The sequence below is a fragment of the Lagopus leucura genome, unplaced genomic scaffold, assembly GCF_019238085.1.
Source record: "Lagopus leucura isolate 7727_CA_CO unplaced genomic scaffold, USGS_WTPT01 Super-Scaffold_100040, whole genome shotgun sequence".
NCBI classification, from domain to species: domain Eukaryota; kingdom Metazoa; phylum Chordata; class Aves; order Galliformes; family Phasianidae; genus Lagopus; species Lagopus leucura.
The window spans coordinates 1,895,690-1,923,599 of record NW_024962289.1 but is presented as its reverse complement, the minus strand read 5'-3'; the positions used below and the strand labels follow the sequence as shown (position 1 = coordinate 1,923,599).

The following is a 27,910-nucleotide window of genomic DNA, read 5'->3' as shown; positions in this document are numbered from 1 at the left end:
GGAGGCCCAACTAAGACATCAGTTCTATTAACAGCTTCACATTCAGCTCTCTCGGCATCAGGGGAACTCAGGACTCTGTGCTTGAGCCTCTGTTCTGCCACTGCAAACACCTGCACTGCCTCTACTGATGCCTTTATCACATCCACTGCGTTCAAGTCAAATGCTGATTGCAAACAGACACAGGTTTTTGCAGTACTGGAAGTGATGCACAGAAGCAGCTGCACAACTAGGAAATTTGCAAGATGCATTCAAACGCTTCCTGAAACAACTGAAAAAAATCCAAGCTGTATTTTCAGACTAGAAAACAATCTGAAACTTTGCTAGCTAAAAATAATAATAATTCATTAATCAAGAACAAATTTGATGCTATTAGGATAATCTGCAGATGTTTGGCAATAGGTTGATGTTCAAGATTATGGTGGACAGAACAACTGCAGCTTCACAGAGATCGGAGAAGTGTTTGCACACAGATACCACTTTAAGATGTTTGCTAAATAAAAAGCATACCAAAAATGGCACACCTAAAAAATAAGGACACCAAAATTAATGACGCCAATGCATAACAATTTGACCTCACAAGCACTGCTAAGTAGTTTTCCAGAAGCACTCCATGAAGTTACTCTCACAGAAATCCATCGTGGAGATAAATTAAAAGGAATAATGTGGTTCTGTGTAGTGAAAGATGAGATGGAAGTGCTGTAAATCTGGCTCAGCAGATCTAACGAAGCTGTTGTGCACATGCTCACATGGCAGCACATCTGCACATTTTGCTTCCATAAAGAACTGCAGGTAAGCAGCATCATTCTTTCTAGCTGCGAGTTTATAAGAAAGCTTAAGAGGAAAAATTCTTTCTGTACCAACCAATTTGCAAGTATTTTTATGGGAAGGATTGCATTACAACCACTTAACATTAATTTCTCGTGTTCAGTCTATATGAAGTATCTTGTTCCCTACAAAAGGTTTTACCAGTAAGGAACAGTGACTAGTTTGGAACTGAAAAGCATTTGCTCAAATACAGACAGAAGGCATGTATAAATTCCTTACATCTCTCCATATACACACTTGTCCAAGTTGTGGAGTTATTTTAACAAGACGACAAGTAAATCCCAAGTTAATAAATAACAACTGGAATAATATAGTAATTCATGATGACTGTTCCCCCAAGAAGAAAACTGCACACTGTGGAGTAGGAGAAGGTGATGTCGCCTGCAAAAAACCCAATTTGTGAAGTAGTGGGAACCCTCAATCTGGAGTATCTCAGAATTACACTCCCTGCACCTGGCAGAAAGTGCTCGTGTACCTTGCAAGATCACATTCTTGAATGAAGAAATCCATTATACACAGGAGACAACAAGCAGTAAGAGCTTACAGACAATGGCAGGAACCCAGCAGGAGCCAGGGCTCTTGGAGACTTCTGGTTTTGTTTGCAAAAAGCAATGGTTCTTCATGATAAACGATCCACAATTTGGAAAGCATCTCATCTGTACACTTGGCTAGTGCATAGCGTCTGCGATTGCATAGAATGTTTCCAGTGCTCAATCTGTAACTAATTTAAGCAAATATTTGGGAAGTTTGATTTGTTACCATTTGATATCTAAGTTGCTTGCTGTTTGATTTACTGCACTGTATTTGGTGTGCAAAGCTTCCTGGACCTTCCTGGAATCCATGCCTTCCAGCCAGTCCTGGTACATCTTTTGTACGTACGCGTTGGCTTCTGGAAGTCTGACAGGTATTGCAGCATAGACATCCTCCATCTGGCTAAGCAGTGCTTTATCTGGTTTCCCATCTTCAGTTTGTGTCTGGCCTTTTCCATTTAGGCACCCTTATAAAAAAAAAAAAAAAGGAGTAAGGCACAACGGTGATGAGGGTTTGAGATGAGATTTGAATTTTTTTTCCATACTGCTCTACAGAAAGTAGCTTGAATTTCTATATACTTCATGTGACTTCAATACCAACATCTTGATGAAGTGAAGTCTCCACATCACTCCTTCCCTGCCTCCTCTGTGGTTTTATGATCTTAATTACGTGCCTTGTCTTTTCTTGCCCTTGACAACCACTGTTTCAGAGTATTCCCTCTGAAGTTTTAAATAATCACAGGAGAAGCCATGTTGTCTTTTATTTATAGATCAGAAGAGAGCAAATAATGTTATGGTTAATTTTAGAAAATCCAATCAATTTCTCAGCCAATCCTGTACATGTATAATTGGTGTTCTGGACTATTTACTAAGTATTGAGCATTTTAGGTTATTGAGAAGAGAATTAAGGAATGAAACAAAGTGCCTGGCTGTCAGACAAGCTTTCTTTGAGATCTGAGCTGTGTGTGCAATGCCTGTGGATCCGTGAGCATCCTTACCTCCTGGGCAGGCGAGGACTTCTACAAAATGGTATAAAAACTTTCCTTTCTTCAACTTCAGAACCATGTTTTGGATATTCCGAAAGCCATAAGCTGCTGCAAAACGCAGCACTGTCTCACCATCCTTTTCAAGGGTAACTTCCTGAAAGTCTTTGTTCCTATGAAGATATGAAGGTTTTCAAAGCCCTACGTTACCAAAGGGATGATCCAGCTGTCAGCTCGTATTCAGATGCTTGAGAGAGCAGAATAAGGATAACAAAAAATGCAAACTTCCAGTTTCTACACTGAGTGAAACAGAAGTTACAGTGGAATTTTCAGGACAACAGTAGTAGACAGAAACTTATAAGAACTAGTAAGTTATTAATACAACAGAAGCTAAAAAACAACTATTTTACAGCAGCAAATTTATGTATTTATAATACATTAAGCTCCCACCAATGAAAGAGTAAGGTTACAATAAGGGTTCATTGTGTGTTAGCTAGCCCATCCTGGGTAACAAGGATACAAGCTTGCTTACTTTAATGCTCTGTAGGTGATTTCTTTGACATCCATGCCAAAAAGCTCCTTTGCAGCATGTTTAAAGATGTGCTCCAGGTACCCATCAGATCTCTTCCCATCATGCCTTACCACATCACCCTCCTTTATCTCTCCAAACCTTAGGAAACAATAAAGAGATCCACTCCAACATTTCATTCCTTCTCTTTGAGGTAGTAGCATGTTTTTTTCCTTCTCTTCTTACCAACCCCAAAAAAGGGTTTTAGAACAGAGACTGAGAACATATCTGAACACTATCAGGGATGTGGTAAAACTTAGTTTCAGGAAGGAATGTTCCACTTCACATTAATAGAGTTTTACATTTACATTGAATACGAGCAAAAGTTTTGTTACTTGCCATCAAAATAAGGAAGCAATCCACAACAAAGCTACTTACAAAGTATCTACAGCTACTTCAGTCACATCTTTCATAGACACATTTTTCTGCTCCATTATTTGGACAATTTCACCTGTAGAAAAATGCAGGATGTTTTACTTTCAGTGCAAAGCAAAATGCAGATGCTGTGCTTCTGTTTAAGAGCTCTACACCCCACGTGCTTACAGTCACATTCTCCAGTTCTTAATAGTCAGTTACCTCCAATAACTGAGGAGCCTGACACTTCCAGCCCTGAAGGAAAGGACTTTGCAAAATGCTACCTAGCCTTTCTGTGGGGTCAAGTCTGGCTAACAGGAGAATGCTAAAGCAGCCTTGAAAGAAAAACAAATGAACAACAACAAAAATACCAATCACAAAGCCTGTATAAATGCTATTCTAGCACAGGAGATTTGGGAATGTCTTTAGAAATAATAAAGGCTTAACCTGATGTTAGAACACAATCAACTTCTTGGGAGTTGTACAAGGCAGTGTAGAAGTCCTCCCTCAAGGCTTCCAGTTTTTTGTCGTAACAAGGTGCCACAACTACATGGAAGATTTTTTCTGGAGACAAATTCTGCAGAAAAGAGAGCATGCGTTAATTCCATGAAGAACAAAAGAAAGCTTGAAGGATGACAAGCTAAAAATAACACCCAACTAATATTAGACATCAGTCCCTAGCAATAAGTTCGAGGGCTGCAGCACAGAGAGATTGAGTGGCTTGCCAGAACTTGGAAGTGTCATCAACAAGTCAGTGTTCTGTCTGAAACTTCTACTTATTCCTTCACACCACAGAACATGCAGCTTTTGTAGCTGTTGACTGCATTAAAGATGAGTGCAAATTAAGATTTCTATTTCAGAATTCTGTTTTCTACCTCTGTCACTCATTCCCTTCCATATTCAAGTTCACCAACGTTTCTGTATCTGTGCAGAAATAGCAATACTTTTCTATATAACCTGGAATATGGGTAAGTGTACAATATGTAAAAGGAATAGCAACCTTTTTTTCAACATAAAAAGTTGAAAAAATAGAAGGATTATATTCCAGGACACAGTGCTTTCCACTGACCATGCACAACCCAGCAATTTCTACAGCTCTCCTCTACTCCCGTTTCAGCTGCTGCAGAACTACACAGGCAGCATTTTACAAGGATCTCTTTATCTACCCCAGATTTAATTTAGCCATAATATCTAAATCCACATTCCAGTGGCAGCACAAGGATTACTGCCAGCTCACACTGCAGCACATTAAATAAGAGTCTTTGTACATTCTTCATATCATGGACCCTCACACGGCAGTGGAGCAGCATTTATTCTCCAAGTGAAAGAAAATTCAGAAGATTCTGTAACACTTTAGAGGACACCAAGCTCTACGTTTCTATATTAAAACATTCTAGCCCATCTGTTCAATAGCATAAAGGTAAAAACAAAGCAGAATTACTAACCTGCTGCCTGGCAAAGTAGCCCTTTACCAGGGAGCCCATGATCTGCTGTGGAGACTTTGCAGTGCAAATGTGGGGGGTCACAAGGTTGGTAAGAACCCTTTCTGCATACCGGATCCAACCTAGAGCAGCAGCAAGGCACCATTAGAGAATTAGGTGACACGTAAGCATGGCAAGGTGACATTAATAGAACTTCACAGCAGGGAGAACATTTTCACCTTGAAAATGAAGTCTGCATAGGCTGGAGGCTCCACTTTAGGACCTACCAGAAACCTCAAGGCTCTGTTAGGAATGCTTTACAACTGGCTATCAATAATCCACTGTGGCATTAACTCGAGACCCAGAAACCTCTGTGAATTGCATGACCTATGAAATTCTTTCTAATGCATAGATTTAACAGAGCAGAAGGAACAAGATCCCAGCTAATGAAGACTAAGTTGACTTCCTAGACTTCAGCCCTTGAATCAGCAGATACTCCAACAAGTGCACTCTGTTCAGCAGCTTAACTGTAACTCTCCATTTCCTGAGATTTAATATCTGCACTCCTAGTCTTTGTCTAGAACAGAAGTCACATGAAAGCATGACCACAAGATGCACATGGATTAAGCCTATTAAAAAAAAAAAAAAAGGCTTCTTTTACTATTTTGAGACACGATTTCTTTAGAAACACCTCCCCCCCCACACACACACATACTAGTTAACTGAAGTCTCTTTGTATTCAGCATTCAGCCTTAGTTACTCAGCAGTCCCCAGCCCCTCCAGCGGGATCCCTCAGCTCAGCTCTAATGTGTTATTTACATTCACACCACTCCCACTCTCCAGAGCAGCCCTAATATTCCTCACTTTCCCAAACACAAACTGACAAACGGGCAGATTAAGATAGCCAGGCGTGCAAGTCTTACACTGGCACCGTAGCTCTTACTGAGAACACAGCCCAGCATCTTTTACAGCAAGGACTTCATGCGGGTGAAGAAAAGTTCTGAACGAACTATAAATCAGATCCCTAAGTTGTGCAGAAGCATTTAGCCCAGCCTTCTAGGGAACTTTATTTCTTGTGGTGTTAAGAATGAATATGAACGTTTCATGTTTCTGCTTTTTAGCTTTCAAACACATCAGCTTTTACATAAAAGAAAAACTGCTCTGAAGTACGTATTGCCCAGGAAAGGTAACAGCAACCACTTAATTCTTAAGCTTAAGTTAAAATACTGCTGGGTGTTTGTACCCACGTGCAAGTCAGAGCACTGCCAAGAAGGCCAATAACAGCACAAAGCTGGAACCCAGGTAAAATTCAGATACTGTAGTCACGACCATAACGAAATTTCATCCAACCATGAGGGACTTCTGGCAGGTATTGCTCCAGGCAACTCTTCAATTCTTTTCTCACAGCAGGCAGAACAGCATCCAGTAGCTCCAGCTGCACAGCGAGCGTCGCTCACTGTTTAACTTACAAGCAGCAGTGGTGGCTGAGGCACAGCAGGCATCTATCTGCACCCTGCACACACACCAGCTGCTCCATCAGCAGGGCTGGATTCCAGAGCTGCAGTGACAGGAAGCCTATGATACCCAGCTCTGCTATCAGCCTGCATCTGCCCCCACACAGGCCCACACCCTTCCTGAGTTCATTCAGATCCTCAGCCACGTGCTGGCTGGTGTTAGCATCAAAGAACCAAAAGAAATCCCCACCAAGCACTGTGCACATGCTTACAGATCCACTGTGGGACACGTTATTTCTAGTGCTTTATCATCAGGAAGTCATATATAGACATACACTATAACTATATACGCATCAGTATAAAGTGCAGAAAAACTACACTGAAAACATCCAGTATGGTAAAACTCCATTCCTGTAGAAGCAGGTTAGTTTAGTTGGCTGGGACAGCACCATCTGAATGCCCAACAGTTACGTTCTTCCTGCTTAGGCTGTAAGCCTGCCCCATTAACTAATTAGCTCACAGAGGTTAGCAGTGTATTAAAGTTGTCTGGTTCCCAGAGCAAGTGCTTCATGTTGCTAACCAGCACGGGTATTTGAGCTTCAATCACTCCTGCAGACAGTCAGAAGAGTAGCCACACTTGAGCATTTTGAACAAGAAATTAAAGACAGTATTATCTGACTTCATGAGAACAGCAGGAGGAGGGAAAAACAACTTGGGCAGAGATAATAAAACGCCCCTCTATCGGGTTCTGGGGTTACCCCAGCTGTGGCCTCTTGCTCAGGGTATGTTTTACAGAACAGAGCACTACTGCAGAGGGTGATACTGTAATGTGTGGAGTTATACCCAAGGATAAATATGAGGTAAGCAGTTACACTTGGATTCACATTGACCTTGATCTACAGAGCTATATAAAAACTATTTCTGTGACAAGCATGTCAACATTTCTGTGACAAATTTATGTGAGGTGGGGACAGAGAGAGGAAGACAAGCAAGGAACAGAAAGTGCACGCAGCCAAGTTCCTGGAACAAAGTAAAGCACTTTACAATAAAGATGACCGATCAAAAATTCAATCCCTGAAGGCTGTGAAATGCCATACACTTTTAGAAGGCATTTACAGTGGGATTTCAGTTCAGTTTTATGGAAATGGAAAGCCCCTATGGCTGTACATCTATGCCACAGCAGACAGCTGACACCACAACTAGCACTAAAGACAAAGAGCAACTTCTGTAGAACAGCCGAGGACAAGATAAGTGCTCCATTAACATTTTAGTCTGTTTCCAGTGAGAGGGGGGCATAATTCTTAGATCTGTTTCTAGATACATAAAATTGAAGTTCTCCTAAAATTCTAAACCTGTGAATTTCTTTTAAAGAAAAAACATATTTGCACTTCAAAAGGAGCAACCCTACAGCACGTCTGCTTCTCGAGATAAGAGGCAGCACTAAGATAACACTAACAGAAGAAAAGTAGCTTTTCCCTCTTGCATTTATGCAGTTCCTAAAGCATGACCCAGATACTTCTGCTAGAGGGAATACAGAACTAACAGAAGTATAAATATCAATATTTAAACTTCAAACGACAAGAGCTGATTCTGGAATCCACGAACACATACCAGAACTCACTCTCATAACTTTTTCTTCCTCAGGTACAAAATTCTCAGTACAAAGGGTCACATCAAGTGGAAATTCATTTGTAAATGTTAGACAGAACCACCTCAGTCATTGCATGTTATGTCACTTGCTGAAGTGAAAAGTTCAAAACCATACATAATGGAGGTTATGGCTTAATTTCATCTGTAGCCTAAGGCCTCACAAGGAGGATTACAAACTTCAGTTCTGCACCTCAGCTTTATTATCCAGACCTTCCAGTGTGATGTGTGCTTCTATACAAGTGGTTTCATAAATAGCACACATTGACACCTGTACAGTACATCAGTAGTTTGGGTTCCTTGTTATCAGAAGTGACCACAGACCACCAGCAAGGATTTTTTCCTGTTTCTTTTCTAAAAAACCAAAACCAGAATTTGCACTCCTCACCTTTTACAAAGGTGCAACAGGAGGCAACTGTTAGATGCAGATGATTTAGCATACAACTCATCCAACACCATCACATCCATTCCTGGTTGGCATGGTTCACATTTAAGGCTCTTACATACAGGAAAGCTTGTGATGCTCACTGCTAACTGCCAACAGCCCATAAAAACAGGCTCATGGAGCACTGCACTAAGGATGGTCACTACTGGTAACAAGTACTGCACACAGCGTTTGGTGCCTCTCACAACAAAGCCAAAGCACTCCAGCGTTCTTTAAGGCTCCCAAATGAAACCACCCTCATTCCTGGGCAGCCCTAATGAGACTTGGCCAAAGGGCAAAAAGGTTGGAAGAATCAGTTCTCACCAGGGCAAGCAGAGGCAAACATGGGTAAGGCATGCTCCTCCTGGCTCCTCCGTTGATACCGCTGCACAAACTCCCTCTGGCTCTCCAGGATACTGAAATCAGCAGCTATAGTGGTGTCAAATACATAATGCACCCCTAGGAAACAAAGCAGTAAAGAAAAGCAAATTACTAGAATGTTTTCCATCTGCCAGGTGTCCTTCCAAGTTGCAAGTCAATCAGAAGAACTTCGGAACATCCCCGGGCATACTGCCCACCCTCTACAGAATTTTCATGGTTAGTGCAGTCAAAAATAACAGCTGTACACTGGAAAGCTAATCTTCTATGTCACGAACCAAAAAGCACCACCAACTTGCTATCGCTGACTAGCAATACTTCAAATACCTGTTTGCTTCCTTATGAAAATCTCCCCATTCAGCACACATATTTACTCTGTTTTGTTCACTTGGAATCTCAAGACCACAGGGCTGTATGCAGCGACTCCATCAATGAGCATTCTTCACAAAATATGCTGAAGTGATTTATTATCCAAATGTATATATGTATATCTTGCTGTACACGTATATGGCAAAGGTATATGAACACAGCACCAACACTGAGACCTTCCATCTGTCTGTTCAGCAATGCACTCCCTACACACCTACGTAATACTGAGCACAACCCCACAGCAAGCCAGGCAACAATAATTAATGTGTGCTAAGAAAACTGGGGCCCACCAGAACTCAGCTTTCTTTCTGGATGTAGAGAAAAATACATTGGGTATAGAAATGCATAGAAACAACAGCAACAAAAAATTTTAAAAAGTTTTAATTGCATTAAAAAACCCTCATGCATTATAACTATAATTTTACCTAGTTTTTCAAATTAAACTTTGTGTGCATAATATAAAGACTAAGGAAATACAGCTTTAACATAAAACAAGCAAGTACAACAGTTGTTGGTCATTTCAAAATGTAGAAAAATAACCAGAACTGAGAATCTTCCAGCAGTTCACACCAAAGGACTGGGAGGCATTTAGGATAAGAATTCCCCCCTTCCTCAGTTAAAACAAGGAGGAAATCTTACTCAAGTTCATGACCAAATTCTCCCTGATTTCTTGGTAGTGAACACAGATGGATCTACAACCCCCTTCTGTTCTGTGACTTTTCCTGTCAGCACTGCAGTGCTTCAAATCTGTTCCTAAAACCAAAGTGTGTCATACTGGTGTGCCGTCCTTAGTATCACAGAGTAGGCATTTCAAACTCAACTCTGAACTACATTGTGCAATGGCTTTATGACTGCACAACAAGCAGTTCTGCTGAGAAAGCAAGAGCCCCAAATAATCTTCCCTTTAAGCTCCATCACTGTAACAAACCCAGACTTACCGAGACTTTTGAGGAAACCACAGAGTCTCTTGGCTGCATCATTCACAGAGAGACTGAACTTAGCAGCAAAATAAGGCAATGACTGAGGGCATAGAGACACTGCCAACACTTTGTGTTTTGAGGTATCACACTTCTGGTAAACAAAACAAAGCAAAAGAAACAAGTTTAGTAAGTACATCAGGGTAAGGCTCCCTACTTTCCCTCTTTCCACTTTTGGAGCTCCTCACTGTTCTACTCGCACTCCTCACCACACTTCAGTGAGCCTCAGCAATAAAATCACCATCGAATCACAGAATCACAAGGTTGGGAGGACCTACAAGATCATCCAGTCCAGCCATAAGCACTGATACAACAAATCTTGTTTCTTGAGGGCAGCGCAGGATGCGCTTCTGATCTTGTCAGTGCTTATCTCTAACAGCTATAGATTTTGCTTCTGTATGACTCAGGGAAATCCATCTGTCCTAGGACTGTTTTGTGGTTGGTGCCTTAATGGCACAAGGAAATTTAAGAGACATTCAGCACCTATGAAGTTTTGATTCCTAGCAGAAGCTTCTATTGTCAAATAAGAAAAAAAGCAGCATGTTCATATATTAAAATAAAGGAACTCCTGTTTCCAGAGCACAGGCATTTGAAGTTACAAATTTAAACCAGCGAACTACAAATCCTATTTGTTAAGGCTCTCTGTCACTGCAGAAGCTAAAGAGAAGCTGCAGAAGCTAAGAGAAGCCGACAGGACCCTTAAATCAGAATTTGTGAAAGAAAGAACACTCTTTGAATACCAAAGGTGGTGTGCATTGTGAAGCTCTGATGACAGAACTTTAAAGATGAACCTCGGGGTTTAGGTGCGATGTTGTCCACACCAGTGGAACATTTGAAAGAGAAACCAGGACTATGCTACAAACAAATCTTGATCTAAACAGGTTAGAGACCACAGTTTGTACTTTGACATCCTAAATGCTGTATAATGGCCCCACAAGTAGAGCTCATTATCCTCTGGAAAGCACCTCCCTCGTTCACTACCTTCATCAGGACCTGTGACATTCTGATCAAGGTACCCATGTGCTTTCCAAGTGTGGACTTCAGGTTCTCTTAAGTGAACCCTACGTGAGCCATATGTTTTTTAACCCCATTTTCTTCTCTTTCATGTACAATATCATGTTGTACTGAGTGTTAAACTAGTTCTAATAAAACTGAATCACTATGTAACTAATACTATTATTTACAACACCAAACATATCAGTTAAGCCACAGAGAACACAGACCTTAGCAGAAAACAGCATCAGAACACATCTACCTGTTTCACTAAGAAATGTTATCAGTAATTTCTGTAGGCAGCTTGAATACATACTGAAAACAATTCCACTTCCAAAAACTAGGCTAACTTTGTATTATGTCAACACATTGGCACCAAAAACTTCCCAGTACAACAGCCCTAGTAAAGCCCTAATCTGAATATTTATAAACAACGAAGCTCAGGCTAATTAATTACTTGAGTAACGAAGAAATTATCTTTTCCAGAAATCTTACTATTGCAAATGCAATAACTTTCCTTCAGCATTCAGGGTCAGTGCTGTAATTCTGCTTCTCAAATGCAAAAGTATTTTAAGCACTTCTGTTCATCTTGCACTACATTTTCACTTCCCCTTTGGGCAAAATATATCCTGACAAATCTTCACATTATTTCCCCTGGGAAATTAAGTTGCTTAGTCATGCCGCACTCTCCTTCTGCTCCCAGAAAGCAGTGTATTATTGGTAGTGCCACTTCACCTTATTAAGGTTGAGTATGCGAAAGAACTCCTTCTGATTCTGTTGGAAAACTCTGGCTCCTTCTTCTGATGTCATGCAATTGTCACACGCTAGGCAGTCGCTAAGGAGTATTTTAGCATTAGCCAATGTAAAAAACTCATTTTTCTGAAAGAAAAATATAAACATACAAATATTTAATAACAATCAAGTGATTTTCAACACCTGCACAGTGACCCAGCTGAAGCACAAATACACTGATTTGTTTAAAACAAGACAACCTACAACATTTGTATAACACCCAAGATTGTAGGGAAACAATCACAATAACTTGATCAATTCTTCTTCCGCTATTATTACTGTGAAACTGCAAAGCATTCAAGTGTGAACTCGTAGATCTGAGTTTAGTCAAAGTCTATGATCCAGTAACTTGATTTGCATTGGATTTCAGCACTCAGTCCCCATCCATTTACCAAGTAACTGAGAAAACTTATTTCAACTATTAAGCCTCTTTTAATAGCCAGCTAATAAGAAGGCTTTTAACCACTAGGTGCAGCAAACAGAATGCAGTCCTACAGCTGACCATTCACTGTAAAATCAAGAGCATCGTATTTCTGGCTAAAACACCACTGGCAGCGCATCTGTGGGGAAAAGGAATATTTAGATAGAAGTGCAAGATGACCACATAACTTGCAAAAAGACCGAATTCCTTCAATTAAGAACCTACTGCCAGGGAAACAGTTACTTAGGAAAGAACAGCACGGGATACTTAAGAAACATTTGTGCACCTGAACTGGCAACATCCCACTTTCGTCCTTCCAACCTCTGTCCCCACCATACCGATCTGAGGTAAGAGTTTGACATGCAAACAACGGACAAAACCCTTGGCTTTGTTTTGTGTTTACAGACCATCTCTTTCTAAAGACTTCCTGATTCTCCAGAGATACACTGACGCTGTCAGAACTGATTTGCATTACATGAGAACTTGGGAAGTTCTCCATTCGGAGCTTCTTTCCTTTGGGGCAATACAGGGGGAACGCGTGGCTGTTTTCAGAAGGTCCATTACCTCCTCAAAGTCATCGTTAGGACTCAGCACATCCACCGCCGTATTTTGCGCATCGTCATTTTTCTGTTTTTTACTGCATTCCTGAAACACAACATAAAGCACATCACGCGAAATACAGTCACTGCTGAATAACAACGTGCCAGCAGAATTATCTCGACAGTTCCGAACTCATCCGGCTCACGATACAGGCTCTAACGGTGCTACGGGAGCCTTGCAGGTAACGCTTTGTTTCCCCACAACGAAAACAAGCGCTCAGAAATCCACCTGCTCCACCACTTTTCCATTTCTCAGCGTTCCGGGCCGCAGCACACGGGGAACGGCCGCAGAACCGCCCCGCGATGGCTCGGCTCAAAGCAGGGCGCTGCTCCCCGCCGACCTCGGGGCGGCCCAACGCATCCTCCCCGCCGCGGGACGCCTCGCTCACCTTTTTGGTGCAGTTCTCGCACTTCATTTGCGGTCCCTCCGGGGCGGCTCTCGCTCGGCCTGGCCGCCGGGGCTGCGGGACAGGAGTAGTCAGAGCCGCGCGCCGCCCGCCCTTCGTCACCGTTCCCCTGCCTTCTTACCCCGGCCGGGAGGGCCGATCTCCCTCCCGCAGCCAATGCGGCCCCCGGGGCGGGGTGGTCCCACCGCGCCCCTCACGCGTCCGTCCCGCGGCGGGAGAGCGGCGCGCTCCGCCCGCCTCGCGGCTCAGCCGGCACCACCGAGGCGATGGGCGAGCGGACGGGGCCGAGAGCCGCAGAACGGAGCGCCGTACCTGGCCGCGAAGCCTCGCGTTCCCGCCGGGGCACGGAGCCGCCTCAGCGCCGCGCCGCCGGCAGCCTCCTGCTCGCCGCCTCCCCACCCCCCCGCGCGGCGGGGCTCATTGTGGACCTGAGCCTCGTCACGTAGCCGCCGCCGCCGCCGTGCGCGTCCCCGGCGCGGGGCGGGCACGGAGCGGAGGGCCCCGGCGCGCGCCCGTCTGACCGCGCCGCGCAGGGCGCTGAGGGAGGAGGGGGTGCCGGGCTGCGCTTCAGCCTCAGAACCGCGGCCGGCCGTCGGTTCGTGTTCCGACGTTGCCTTTCTTCAGCTTTGCGTGAGCTGCAGCTTTCCTCCCTGTTAGAGGCATAGGCTTTGAACCACACCGTTATTGTGATGAGCACAAACGGCACCGCTGCACGGGAACTACAGGCAGTGTCACGCTGTGAGCCCTGCAGACCGCCCAGTACTGCCTTAATGCAGCCGTCAGTGTGAGGCATCGGCGCGCCTTCCTGTTTTGAAATCGCTCATTAACACGAGGTGCTCCGAAGCATCCAACCATTCTAGAGCAATCCCTGGGCAGCTCAAGACTTCAAGATCCCTACTTGGTCACTAGTCACTAAATAGTCACTAAAATGCAACATGTCATTAACATCTTTGTTCCCTCGGGCAGCTGCTGTCCTGCTGAGCAGGCGCTGCACACCGAGTGCAGGGCACGGCAACAAGGCGAGGAACAGCCATGGCACAGGTTCGCAACCAGCAGCGCACTGAGATCTGCATGTGAGGTCACAGCTGGAATCCTTCCGTTCCACACTCACGGTTATGCTTAATTATCCCACACTGATACAGTGATTCTTCCAAAGACTTGACAGCATGGGATGGTTCCACGATTCTGTGCAGCTCCTATTTAATTGCTGTGTTATTTTCCCTCATACTCCTTTACAATTAGAACACAAACCAGTTAACTACATCAACATTTTTGCAGGAATACTGAAAAATCAAAAAGCATTTTAAGCATTCCTCTGCCTGTGGAATAAATGGATGCAATTACAGAATCACAGAATCACCGAGGTTGGAAAAGACCTTCAAGATCATCCAGTCCAACCATCCACCTATCACCAATAGTTCTCACTAAGCCATGCCCCTCAACACAAAATCCAAACGTTCCTTGAACACCTCCAGGGTGACTCCACCACCTCCCTGGGCAGCCCATTCCAGTGCCTGACCACTCTTTCAGTTTCAACTTAAGAATTCGAGCAATAAAAAAAGAACAAAAACTCATGCAAACCACACAGCAAGCAAAGAATCAATGTTTGGTTGCATGGTATAAGATTATACTTGTGTCATTAGGAGATAATTAGGTTGCCAAGGGGCAATTTCTGCTTTCCATCCACTATTTATACCATTTTCCCATAGGCAACAGATGAGCACAGTGTCTCACTGTGAAAGCACTGCCCTGCTGCAGCCTGCTCTGGACAGCAGCACTCAGTTGCTCTGCATGGCTGCAAGGCTATGTCCAAAGGAATTCACCGTGGCAAAGCTTTTCCATGCCAAAGGGAGGCAGTGCTTAAGAGCATCACTTGCTTTTTTGGCCTCTCTCCCTGTGGTTGAACCTGTTGCTGTATTTGACATTTACACCCGCACCACTAGCAACAACGATAGAGAAAAACAAAGTGTTTCTCTATGAAAACAGTGCATTGCAGTCAACTTCAGCAAACTTTAAAGGTTATGCATCAGCACTGCAAGGCATCGCAAGCTGGAAGTGCCTCAAGCCAGTATCAACATCTGCCGCTTAACAGCTATCAGAATTAGGCAAAAGAAAATTACAAGTAATCAATTACATATCTCTGGATGGTTCTTCTAACAAATTACCTCCCTCAAAGTACTGCAGTGAAATTCCTAGATGATTGCACAAAAAATGTCATAAGAATCATTAATCAGTAGCAGTAACTTGCAAAAACCCATTCTATATTCCAGTCTGAATAAATGCTTGAGCAGATGTGTGGTGTTTCCCATATTTAAATAATTTCTAACTTAATCAACTCTTATCAAGTTATCCTGTTACTGGAGAAACATACAGGTGTTAATATTTTGTCAGATAGTAATACAGGAATAAATCAGACCCTCACGGTTGCTGTATGGTATATATTGACTGGAGGGGACAGGTGAATTTCTTATTTATTACATTCTACCCTAGATAAATCTTTTGTATATTACCACTAAAAGCAGTTTCCAGAGACCTCTGCTTATAGATTTTTTTTTAAAATAGAGCTTTGAGGAAGTCAGCTGCTCAGTTGGGCTGACACCAGACACTAATGACTTATTATTCATCCAAATCCAGCAGCTGGTACCTCATGAGTCCCAAGCACACCAGTTCAAGCTTGCAGTTCCTTGCAGTCCTTCCCCATTCATACAACCGTTGTTACACAACACAGACAGCAGATAAGTTCATATTTTCTATTACTTGCAATTAGTTAGCTGATAAACTTAAACCTAAAGGACTCTGGACCATGTAACTTAAATCTAAAACTAATTGCTGTCAAATCAGAAACTCAGTTACCACTTATCCACAGTGATGTTTAGGAACAGCTGCACAAACAATCACATTATGGCCTTAAGCAAACTCTCTGGAGTATCTGGATTTGTATTAGGAAGAAGGCCCAAAATTGAGGATGTTATTCAGGAAGAACCACATTCCTGTGCAAATAGGAGTGGATCAAGTATCCTTCCACCTAATGGATCTAATAGATAAAAGGATGTGTTGAATTATATAAAGGGAATTTAAGAAGTTAAGCTTAGCTACTGGTTCCTACATTTTACCATTTTCATCCCAAAACTGACATGAGCAGATACTGGATTAAACAAGAATACATTTTGCATGTGAATGATGTTCAGCTGAACCTGAAACACAAAGATACACCTTCAGGTGACATATCGCAGAATCACAGAATTGTAGGGGTTGGAAGGGACCTCCAGAGATCATCAAGTCCAACCCCCAAATATGATTAATGAAAAGTCACAACTTCATGTTAAGCCTGTAAATGCAACATTTATTTGTGCTTTATATTCCCTACTGCATTGGATGGATTCAAGGTCTCAGCTACCGGGTCTTCTGTGTGCAGCTGTCTTAAGATAACATTGTGACACTGAGAGACCCCCCCCCCCCAACCTCACCAATGTACAACATGCACAGAAGAGCAACTAGTGGCCACAGCCCAGCACGAACACTGCATGGCAGTCAGTGCCCCAAGTGCCAAGTATGCACCTGCTGCCATTGAGAGCCCTAGCATCCATTGGCCTCCATGGGTCACCAGTGCTGCCAAGACCAGGGGCAGCTGGAAGAGGCTCTCTGGGTGGACGGATTCCAACCAAAGAAAGACATGGAGATGCTGGAGTGGGTCCAGAAGGAGGGCCATGAAGATGCTCAGAGGACTGGAGCACCTCTCCTTTGAAGAAAGGCTGAGGGAGCCAGGGGTGTTCAGGCTGGAGAAGGCAGTCACTGCAGTCTTCCAGTACATGAAGAGAGCTTATAAACAGAAGAGGAAGCGAATTCTTACATGGCTGGATAGCATTAAGACAAGGAGGAATGGCTTTGAACTAAAAGAGGGGAGATTTAGGTTAGGTGTTAAGAAGACATTCTTCACTCAGAGGGTGGTGAGGCTCCAGCACTGTGCAGAGCTGTGGTGCTCCATCCCTGGAAGTGCCTGAGCACATGGATGGGCTGCGGGCAGCCTCAGTGTGGGCACAGCAGGGTGGGGCTGGGGGGCTGTAAGGTCCCTTCCAACCCAACCATTCTATCACTCCAGGATTCTGTTGGCTTGCCCTGCCATCCCCTCAGCCCCAGCCTGAACACACCTCACCCAAAGCAGGACCGGCAAACCAGCACCAAGTACACCCACTAGAGCTCTCCCACCCCGTACGTCTAGCCCAACAGCACACAGCTCCCCATTCTGCCAACACAAGCTTCCCTACTCCTTTCTATACGCGTTAAGCCACACAGACTTGGAAAACGATGACTTTTAGACAACACAACGCCCAGGCTCCGCCACCATCTTGAACGCGGGCGCCGCGCCGCCATCTTGGATGAGGCTCTTCCTCTCCCAGTTACAAAGCCCGAGCGGTCCCGGTTAGCTCAGTGCTGTTGCCCACACTAAATATGGTGTTCGGCGCGCCCCGTCCTTAGGGCGAGTGAGGCAATCGGCGGAGAGCGGCAGCAGCGGGCACCTCTCGGAGCGGGCAGGTAGGGCTGCGGGGCGGGATGAGGCACAGCCCCCGCTGGGTTGGCTGCCCCGTGCTGCTCTGCGTCAGGCGGACCGGGGCGGGCGGGGGGCGGTGGCGGCTCCTGAGGCACTCCCTGCATCCCTACGGGATCCCCACGGGATGCAGGGAGCGCCTCAGCAGTCGCCGCCCGCCCGCCCGGGGCCCCGCAGGCGGGAGCGAGGGGTTCTGCGGGGATCGGTAGGATTGGGTTTCCCTGCTTTCGGTACCCCCCGCTCACCCATCTGCGCGGCTGTGCCGTCGCTTTGGATGTCCCTCATCGGTTTGAATAGCACTGGGTGGGTGGATTTCTCTCGATGGGAGCGAGTTTTGCTTTCACCTGAGTGTGCCCTTATGAAGCACAGCCCGAGCTGTGCAGCACTTTGTGTGTTTGTTGGGCCCTTCTCTGCTTTTCCTGGAGACTGTAGTCTTCATAACAACAACAACAAGCATCTCTGCTTACTGCAGGAGAAGAAGCAATCCTTTTTCTGGGGGCAATTCTGAGCAGCTCAGTTGGTTCCAATGCCACTTGCACCTGGTACGCGTCTGCTCTTAGGTTGTGCTGGTAGTGTTAGGGTGGGGTGGGTTTGGAGCTCAGTCACGTCAGAACTCAAACCATCTTATGCTGTGGAAGTAAGTGGATGCTGTAAATGCTACATTAAATTGCCCAGCTCTTAGCTGTCTTTAAATAGGTACTTGTTTTCTTGATGTCTGTTGTTACTTTCTGTTTAGGTTGAAGCATGGTGTTGCTGGGGGGAATGGAGCATTGCTGGAAATTCCTTTTGCTATTCTGGAGTAGGCTTGGTATATGGGAGTGCCGTATATGGCATTATCTGACACTTCGCAGTCAGGCTGAGGCTGTAACCCTGCTGTTCTGTTCTGGGGAATGAGGACAACCGGTATCTATGGTGCAGAAGGCTGTGTTGACTTGCTGCAGCTCCAGCACAGTTTGTCGTGGCTGCCTCTGCATGTAGCACAAAAATGCCATCAAAGGTCTTTGTGTTACACTTGCTGTTTTGCTAGTCTGAAGAATTGCTAATTCATGCAGCACTAACATTTCTGGTTCTTGTTTTTGACTTTTTCTTCTGCGAGGGTAGAAACAAAGAGAGACTTTATTCCCAAAATGCAAAGTTTCATGGAAAATAGTTCAGGTTCCTGTTGTGCAAGTCTCCTTCTCATGACTGTTTTTGTTTGTCTGCCCTTTTTAAAATGTGCATGCTATTCTTCCTGTGAGAAAAAGGTCACGTTCCCACTCTGGGTGCTATTGTAGTCCAGATAAAAACTTGGTAAGAAGTGGTAACGTGCTAGGAAAGAGAGTGTTAGAGTCAGCAACAATTCTACTTTCTATTTTTGTTTTGTTCCAGCAAGGTTACATGAGTCAGAGTGGGCTGTGGGGAACTGCTCCTGAAGATGTACATGTTGATTGAAACCCGCACAAGTTCCCTTCTTCATCTGACAAGGTCACCTGGCATCAGGTCTTGGTCTGTCTTTGTTGGTAAGTATTGTAAGACTGAGTCTCTCTAAAATTCTGTTCTCACCACTACCTTTTATTTCTGACTTCAGTCCCCTGAACTCTTTAACTTCTTTGTTGATAGTGTTCTTCGGTTTATTTCAGAACTTTTACTAAGAGAGAGGAATCATAATTAATTCCTGAAGGAGCTTGTAGCACGAGATGCGTATGTCATGCTGTAGAAAGGCACTACAGAGGGACCTGGATAGACTGGATTGATGTGCCAAGGGAAACTATATGAGTTTCTATAGCGTCAAGTGCTGGGTCCTGCATTTTGGTCACCAACAATGCCAGGCAATCCCACAGGCATGGGAAGGAGTGGCTGGAAAGCTGCTTGATGGAAAGAGACCTTGGTGTACTGATGGACATTTGGCTGAATATGAGCCAGCAGTGTGCCCAGATGGCCAAGAATCCTGACTTGGATCAGGGATGGTGAGCAGGAGCAGGGAAGTCATCGTGCCCCTGTACTGGCACTGGTGAAGCCCCACCTCAAGTGCTGTGTTCAGTTTTGGGCACCTCAGAAAGGACATGGAGGTGCTGGAGCAGGTCCAAAGAAGGGCAGCAGTGCTGGGGAAGGGCTTGGAGAATATGGCCTATGAGGAGAGACTGAAGGAACTGGGGCTGTTTAGCCTGGGGAAGAGGAGGCTGAGGGGAGTCCTGATTGCTCTCTTACAGCACCTGGAAGGTGATTGCAGTGAGAGCGGGGTTGGTCTCTTCTCACTACTGACAGGTGACAGGATGAGGGGAAATGGCTTCAAGTTGCACCAAGGGAGGTTTAGGTTGGATATCAGGAAGAACTTCTTTACAGAAAGGGTTGCTAAGCACTGAAATAGGCTGCCCAGGGAGGTGGTTGAATCACCATCCCTGAATGTGTTTAAGAATCATTTGGATGTGGTGCTCAGGGACGTGATTTAGTGGACAGTTGTTAGTTAGGGTAGCATGGTTAGGTTTTCATTGGACTTGATGATCTTTAAGGTCTTTTCCAACATGAGAATTCTGTGATTCTTTCTGGCATTTTCTTTGAGAGAGAGGAATCATGACTTGAACTCCTCCTTTTGTATAGTCCCTAAATGGGGCTGATATTTGCTCTTCTCTGTAGTAATTTCACAGTGAGACTGATAATTTTTCAGTCTGTCATCTGCAGAACCTCACACTCATAGATTGAATTCTAAGGAAGTCTCAAAAGGGCTGGGAAAGAACTTTTGCTGTACGCCAGGCAGCATACAGGACCCACATTTGCATTGAAAAGAAATCTGGGTTCTCAGAAATGGCAAAATCTGCACTGTAGCAATGCTCAGTTGCAGAGTCACACTGCCACAGCTTCCTCCTGAATGGAGGAAGGCAGTCGGTGGCTTCTGACACAGTTTGTTGCACAAATTTTCTTTTGGCTTCACAGTACTTAGAGGGGGAAAAATAACCTCGGTAGTGTAAACATGAGTGCTCGAAGTTGTACTGTGCTTGAGGGGAAGTATAATGTAATGGTTAGACTGAGTTTCTCTAAAATTCTCAGTTCTGTCACTATCTTTTATTTCTGACTTTGGTCCCCTCTGCTCTTTAATTTCTTATATGCAGCGTGGGAGATTATTTATTTTTTTTTTTACACTAAGTTCAAAGAAATATAACTGTCTTTTGTAGAGTAATCAATGTTGCAGCCACAAGACCTTGTGGCTTTAATTTCTGAGTGTTCTGTATTTTCAGGGAATTTTAGGAGGTTTGAGTTCCTCATTCTAATTCTCTCCTCTTATTCTAGGAATAGCCTCCATAGGTTTGGCTGCTGCTTATTACAGTGCAGGTAATGGCCTATCATTTTTCAAGAATTGTTTTTCCTGTTGACTCCTTTGTGTGGCTCTGTGCAGCCTTACAAAGGCAGTGTATGAACCTGTCACCCTCTGTGTGACACGAATGTTAGAATCCAATAATAATTCTTGCCTCTGTGTGAGTCATTATGCTTGAACGCTGTGTTTCTTACTTGGTCTCCCTGCTCATTTGCAAGATTATTTTAAGTAATAACACTCAGTGCTCTAGCATTTTGTGCTTTCAGTATGCTGTATGTGATTAGCTGCTCCCCACAGCCCTCCTGGGAAGATGTACCAGGATTGTCTGTCCCCATAATGAAATTATGTGCCTTTGATGCCAGTGCTCCGTTTCTCTGGAAACTGTTAGATCATCACCAGCAGAGATTACTCACAGAAAAACACCTTTTGAGTGCAGGCAGCTGGTGCTGCTTGCCCCCACTAGAGCAGAGTGCACCACGTGATAGGTATTTTTCTACCTGTGGAATTTATTTTTCAAGCTGTTCTGTGACTCTCTTGCAGCATCCTGTTGAGCCTCAGGTTTTATAGCTTAGTAGCATATAAGAACTTACTGCCATTACAGTCCATACTTATTTGAAGAGCAAAGTTCAGTGAAAGCTGCTTAAAACACCAACTATATCAGACATCTAAGTGTTGTTTGTTTGTTCTTGAAACAATACTGACCTATATTCTATTTTCCTTTCAGTAAAAGCTTGAGTAAGCAAATTGTTTAGATAGGCTGCTAGGTGTAAACCTTTCCAGGACAAAAAAATAGAAGTGTTGGCTTGCTGAAAGGGCTGACTGCTTTCTTTTGTGAAGCTTCAGTGAATTACTTTGCATCGTCCCTAAATCCTGAAATAATGTGCATTAGAGTTAATGGCAGAAATGCTCAGATGCATCAGAGAAACCACTTCTTTCCTTGTTGCCTTTATAAGGAACATGCAAAACTGTTTTGTATAGGAAAGAAGGAGAGAAGCTCTAACTTTGTGCGTCTTTTGTGTTGTTCAGACAGCTTGGCATGGAAGCTCTTCTACATGGCTGGATGCTTCTTTGTGGCAGCACAGAATCTGGAGCAGTGGGAGGTAAGATGTTCAGCACAGGAAATGAGGTTATTGTGCTAGCTCTGAAATGGTTGTCAGGTGTTGATTTCGGCTGTCTGATGTACTTTGCTGTTGAGTAGTTGAAACAAGCAATTTATGCTTTTGGTTTTGAGGAAACTCTTCAAAATTCTTAAGCTAGGATGTGAAGGTAAATAGGACACGTTTTTTTTAAAGGGGAGACCTGTCCTTTGTGGCAGACATGCAGGCAGATCTGCTCTTGTGGCTTCATGTAAATGAGTGAAAAAAAGTTCTCATTTAGCTGTTCTACTGATTTGCTCACTTGCTCCTACTAATAAGTGACCATTGAACAGAGTGGTTCTGCCTTCCAGACTACTCAGGCTGTTTTCAATTAGGAAGAAATTGTGTTTGTGAGGCTTGTTTCTGATCTTTATGATGTCTGTGTTGGGAGTTGGGCTGAGAATGTATCCCCCCCCTCTGCAGGCTTGTCACTTCACTGGTGTGAGTTATTGGATAAGTGACCTCCAAGAGAGATTTGGTGTCTTCATTGAGTCTTGGGGAAATTTTAAACCTAGTGTAAGCCCAGTCTATAAGAGAGAATTACAGGAGCAGCATGGAAGTGCTCGGATTTGATTCCAGCATAGCTTTTATTAGGTGAAGAATGTAGCAGGAGAAGCAGGGAAACCAGCTTATCTTCCTTCTAGAAGTAATTTAAGAGATATGGAAAAGTCTGTTAAACCATGTGCACGATTACTGTTTTCATGGTCCAGTAATAGACAAAAGTCTCCAATTAAAATAGCTAGATGTAAGAATTAAAATAGCTGTATACAAAGAGAAAATTGATTGTTTAAAATTTTTTTTTTAATTGTTCAATTTTACAGGAAGCTGTATTTGACAAGAACAAGGGAACAGTCTGCCTAAAAACATTCAATCTTTACAAAAAGATACTGACCTTCTCAAAAGGAGGCAGTGAACAAGGTGAGAGAGCAGTATCTGTAATAGCAACTGTGATTGGCGGGCAGAAAAAAACACCAAGAGTTTACTGTTTCTTTCTTTGTTTTCCCTCAAGAGTTCTGTACTCAAGTTTTAGGCACATTTGTTCCCAGGTCTGATTTGTTCACAAACAGCAAAAGTCATAAATTGCCTTTTAGGCTCTGCGTGTTCTTTTCAGGCTAAGGTACTGAATGCATCACGTTAGTCGTTTTAAATCAGGAGCTTCCACGTTGCTTTCCAGATGAGTGTAAGCCATTCCTTTGGAATGATTATATGCAGGTTTGCATTTCCCCTGGCTAGCCTGCTTTGTGAATGGGACAGGTGGAAAGATATTTTGCTTAGGTTAAGTATTGGTGGATTCAAAATTGTATCAGGCTCCCTAAAGTGCCTGGGTAGTATTCGTATTTAATGCAAAGCAAAATGAACCTTCTGGGTTTTTTTTCTGAAAACAAAACAAAGTTAATGGCCACTGAAGACAGCATATTCAGTAGGCTCAGCTTAATGCAACATCTGATTTCTTTTAAGCTTTCTGATGAAGTGACAGAAGCTGAAGTTTAGCGTGTGACTTCCTTATGGTTACTGTGAGGCAGAAGTTCCATTGCAAAGTGAAGTAGGATCTTCAGTGTCAGATTTTCTTATTCCTGGTAGTCTAAATCAAACCAGCTCTCGAGGTGTTTAGAAAATTGTCAGAATACACCATGTCCTAACATTGATTGGGATTTTAAACAGGACGTTTTGGAGGCAGAAGATAAAAAGGATGTTTAATTTGTGAACTTTTCTTTGGGATGTGTTGGAGCCCAGCACATCTCTTCCTGAGAGGTTATTACAGTTAATATGGGGATGCAGAGGTGAGCAGATACTCTGAAAAGTTAAATCTTTTACTATTTCTTCTATCTCAGTAAACTTAACAGCTGTTTACCTACTCTGTACACAAAGAGTTGAAACTCTTTAAAGTGTGGCCATGTAAGAAACCAACGGTCTCCATTTCCTAGGAAGCAGTGTAACTTGTTCATTAGGGCTGAACCAGCTGGTGTGCACTGTGCTGTTTGTTTTGGTCCATTGCTTTAGCAATTCCTTGGTATTACAAGTCTGTGGTAGTTGTGTGAGGTCAGAGCAATAGCACTCGAGCACAGAGTCCCAGTGGCACAGTGACTAGGATTGCTCCCTAGGAGAGGTGCTGAAAGTTTATTGAAATGCTAATCATAGATGGCTTTATTTTCCACATCTGCTTACAGTGGTTGCTCTACTGCATGAGATCAGAGATGTCAATGTGGAAGAGGAGACGGTGAGGTATTTTGGGAAGGGTTACCTGGTTGTGCTACGCTTTATCACTGGATTTTCACACCCCCTGACTCAGAGTGCTGTGCTGGGCTGCAGAAGGTGAAGTGTGGACTTTTTTTTTTTTTAATTGTAAAACCAGTCACATGGGTCAGTAATTAAACAAATCATTTTAGCACCATTCCTACATGCTGATATGACTGTTATTTAACTTTTTCAAACCACTTGCAGCAGGGACTGTGAGAAGAGGATTGATGTGTTCTGACAAGGAAGGAAATGCTTGGCTTGATGTTTCTCTGTATGTAGGATGCTGTCAGTCATGCTCTGTCCTATCAGCTGGCCCTTTAAAGAGTTGTTCTCAAGGATCAGAATGACCAAGGTTGGGAAATGCCTCTAAAATCACCTCGTCCAACCATCCACCTACCCCAGTATTTCTCACTAAACCATGTCCCTTAGTGCAGAATTTAAGCATTTTTTGAACACCTCCAGGAATGGTGACTCAGTTGTCTCCCTGGGCAGCCCATTCCAGTGCCTGGCCTCTCTCTTATGGAGAAGAAATTAATGTACCTGTTCTTGTTTCATCAGCACCATAGTTCCATTAACTCCTACACTGTTTTTTCTTTTCTACAGTGATGTGGAAGCAGTTGCCAAGCTTGTCATCAGTTTTCTGGAATTGGACAGAGCAGAGAGCCAAGATGTCTATGAGAGCAGTGAAACAGAGGCTAGTGATGCTGGTGAACCACAGGATGAATATTAATAGTCATGAGCTGAAAAGATGTTCAAAGATCTGGAAATTACAGATTGGTTGTTCTTCATAACGAAATTCCTCAGTCTTGACTTGGGCATTTCTCTACATGTGCACTTACACGGGGAAGAATCTGTCTTAGGGCGTCTTCTTTAGTGCTAAACTGCTTCAAGGTCTGTGCTCCCAATATTGCCATTGTAGAATCAAAAGCAAATTCTATCTTAGTTCCTGGATGTGGACACTGCTGTCTTTTGAACTTTGTCAGCTTGTCACAATTGTCTAGGAGTAGTTATTTATTATTGTACAGGTTTAAAAATGTACTTTCCCATTAATGAATTGGAGCTATAGATGTAAGCTTCCACTTACTGCAAAGATATGCAGGTACAGTATATGAAATGCAGGACAGCTGAATTTAACTCAGAACACAATGCTTTGAGGTTTCTGAAATATTGTATATGGGTGAATATAATGCTAAATTGGTCTTAAGCAGCTTAATATATGCACTGAGGTGATGCAGGGTAGTGGCACTTTTATATTCTCTACTACTGACTTGCTATTAGATAGCAGTGGAAATCATGAGGATGGTCAGGAATTTTAAACATCAGGTTGCTCAGCTTGTTACTGTCTTAGTTCTCTTGGAATTGCTAAGGGGCCATAACTAAGAACCAACAAATGACCGTGTTGGTTGTTCAATGCCTTTATGTTCTGTTTAACTTCTGGGCATAGACTACCCAAAGAATAGCCTTATTCTAGACTTAAATGTTTACTATTTTAACTGTGTGTTTGGGAAGGAAGTAAATAAACATTCCTTCAGGTAGGGAAAAGACTGATGTCAGACACCATGGCAGTTTAGTATTTTGCTGTAGTAATGAGGAGGTAAATAATAACTTAGATGTTGTTTTTTTAAGATAGCTGGGCTCAGTGTTTGGCTTGGGCCCATGTGTTACTCTGTGTGCACTGTCTTCTGTTCCGACCAATGGCTTCGTTAGTGGTTAAAGTTATGAATTTTCCAAGGTACTTTATGAAGTAAAAGCTACCTCTTTTAGCCAACATGTTCTGTCTAGAACTAAAACTGCATTGTACCTCTATCAACATGCTGGTATTACAAGTACAGAAATTGTAAGAGCTGAAAGTTCCTTCCATGTGCTATAACTGCTTGTATTCAAGTTTACCAACTTGTGTTAGGAGTTGTATGGAGTTAAGACCTGAATACTGATGGTTTCCTCTGGGACATCTGAATAGACTATGTGGAGGCAGTACTGCCTCCATGCCAGCACTTAAATGTCTGGTGGCATCTGGTTCTTCAGGATTTAACTGCATTCCTATTTAAAAACTCTACCTCTAATGAAGTGAAAGCTATGAAATGATTTCAGTTGCACGTTCCATTGGAAATGGAAACTGTGTCCATTTATCTGACCAAAGAACAGGTTGATTTCACTTCCAGCCATTTGTGTCTATGAGACCAACACGCTGTTACTGCTGGTTTGAAAGGATCATCCAGGTGCAAGAGGGAGCTGCTGTTGATGCAGCCTGACTGTGGCACTGAACCAGGTGTGTTAATATTAAATAAGAACTTGTGATCATGTCAGGTATCAAAACAGACCTCTGCCAGCAGACATGCTCTTGAAGTACTCCAAGTTTTCTGGCTGATTACGTTGCTTTCAATCTCTGCCTCCCATTACTGGAATTGGGAAGCTGCTGTGTATGAATGAACATTGGGGAAAAACAGGTTGCAGGTAATTAACCAGATTTGGCCTTTATTTTGCAGGAAGATGTAAACTACAAACCATCAAACCTTTTACATTCTGCAACTTTTTTTAACGCTTCAGAGAGATGTTCATTTCAGTATGTACCCTCAGTAACACTCATTCTGGAGAGAGTGAGACTGAATTTGGATGAACTGTTTTTTCATCACTCTGTAAAATGGGTTTTGAGCATTCTAAAGACTTTCAGTAGGAAATACCCTTAAATGCTTAGTTTTTATAGTGTATTGTAAGTAAAATAACTCTACTACCTGCAAATACCTTCTTTGTAGCAAAGATATTTGAGGGGTATGTGGTATGGCTGTGCATTGCACTTAATGTTCCAAACCTACAGATTTGACCACTGAGTGGATAAAATGGACAAAACTGCCTGCATTCAATCTTAGTTACACTGAGTTTCTTTTCTGTTCCCATGAGAGCTGGTGTCACGGGGAAAATACAAATAATGCTGTGGTTTTTCAGTTAAAAACCATTTTTACAGAAGTATTTACATTGATCTAATTTTAAACTGTGTCCTGCTTCAGCTGAGCTCTGCATCAACCTTTGGTACGTTCTTGGCATTAAGCATGATGTACATAGGTGTCCTGCAATAGCAAACCAAAATGTGAGAGATGTTCTAGGAGAGGGAAGGACCTACAGAAAGGTATTGGATGGGCGGAGTTCTGTGAGTGATATTTTGTGGGATGAGTTGTGTTTTTAGTTAACTTCCAACAATCAGCTCCTTTTAGATGCTTAGGTGCACCCCTCCCTCTCAATATCCTGCTGAGAGCAGGTAGACAGGAGAGAGAGAGAGGGCTGCTGCACAAATGGCAATGTGTCTTACATTTATACAGGTAGTAAAAGCCACGCTGGCTTACATATTGCATGAAAAGTGCTAGTTCTGACACTGGTAGATTGCTAGGAGGCAGAACTTTGTCTGGAAAATAGTTAGAAATAGCTTTTCTACTTCAAAATGGAAGTAGAATTTCAGCAAGGCCTCGCGTGTCTCTTTTTTTATTAAAATCTCCATTGATAAAATCAACTTAAAAGTGTTTTGTGTCACTAATCTTTTTTGATTGTTGATTTTAATTATATTAAT

The 27,910-nt window shown here is 43.2% G+C and overlaps 2 protein-coding genes across 9 annotated transcripts; one reads left to right on the top strand and one right to left on the bottom strand.

The window, feature by feature from the left end:
- Window positions 1-458: 458 nt before the first annotated feature.
- On the bottom strand, window positions 459-13,473 carry NARF (nuclear prelamin A recognition factor). 2 transcript variants are annotated; one of them, XM_042883801.1, is made up of 12 exons: window positions 13,455-13,473; window positions 13,125-13,196; window positions 12,701-12,781; window positions 11,659-11,802; window positions 9,892-10,024; window positions 8,531-8,665; window positions 4,706-4,824; window positions 3,708-3,837; window positions 3,285-3,357; window positions 2,871-3,008; window positions 2,354-2,511; window positions 459-1,822 (listed from the first exon to the last, which is right to left on the bottom strand). In XM_042883801.1, exons 2-12 carry the CDS (start codon window positions 13,149-13,151, stop codon window positions 1,581-1,583), a joined length of 1,380 nt encoding a protein of 459 aa, XP_042739735.1. In that variant the 5' UTR covers window positions 13,152-13,196; window positions 13,455-13,473; the 3' UTR covers window positions 459-1,580. The 2 variants fall into 2 exon arrangements, with proteins under 2 accessions (XP_042739735.1, XP_042739734.1); XM_042883800.1 differs by lacking the exon at window positions 13,455-13,473 and having other exon boundaries at window positions 13,125-13,231.
- Window positions 12,835-27,853, top strand: LOC122186845 (cytochrome b-245 chaperone 1). Of its 7 annotated transcripts, XM_042883803.1 has the most exons (8): window positions 17,915-17,991; window positions 18,161-18,230; window positions 19,057-19,187; window positions 20,953-20,994; window positions 22,004-22,077; window positions 22,935-23,031; window positions 24,282-24,426; window positions 24,955-27,853. In XM_042883803.1, exons 3-8 carry the CDS (start codon window positions 19,103-19,105, stop codon window positions 25,079-25,081), a joined length of 570 nt encoding a protein of 189 aa, XP_042739737.1. In that variant the 5' UTR covers window positions 17,915-17,991; window positions 18,161-18,230; window positions 19,057-19,102; the 3' UTR covers window positions 25,082-27,853. The 7 variants fall into 7 exon arrangements, with proteins under 7 accessions (XP_042739742.1, XP_042739736.1, XP_042739740.1 ...); XM_042883808.1 differs by lacking the exons at window positions 17,915-17,991; window positions 18,161-18,230 and adding an exon at window positions 12,835-12,917; XM_042883802.1 differs by lacking the exons at window positions 17,915-17,991; window positions 18,161-18,230 and adding an exon at window positions 17,507-17,675.
- The last annotated feature ends 57 nt before the right edge of the window (window positions 27,854-27,910 follow it).

What these genes read in the sequence shown, in the direction of transcription:
- LOC122186845 (XM_042883808.1), top strand. Translation starts at nt 19,103, where the DNA reads ATGTACATGTTGATTGAAACCCGCACAAGTTCCCTTCTTCATCTGACA. An exon ending in GTCTTGGTCTGTCTTTGTTG is followed by an intron (nt 19,188 to 20,952) that starts GTAAGTATTGTA and finishes CTCTTATTCTAG; the next exon opens with GAATAGCCTCCATAGGTTTG. An exon ending in AGAATCTGGAGCAGTGGGAG is followed by an intron (nt 22,078 to 22,934) that starts GTAAGATGTTCA and finishes TCAATTTTACAG; the next exon opens with GAAGCTGTATTTGACAAGAA.
- NARF (XM_042883801.1), bottom strand. Translation starts at nt 13,151, where the DNA reads ATGAAGTGCGAGAACTGCACCAAAAAG. An exon ending in CTAACGATGACTTTGAGGAG is followed by an intron (nt 11,803 to 12,700) that starts GTAATGGACCTT and finishes TTTTTCTTTCAG; the next exon opens with AAAAATGAGTTTTTTACATT. An exon ending in GCATACTCAACCTTAATAAG is followed by an intron (nt 10,025 to 11,658) that starts GTGAAGTGGCAC and finishes TTTGTTTACCAG; the next exon opens with AAGTGTGATACCTCAAAACA.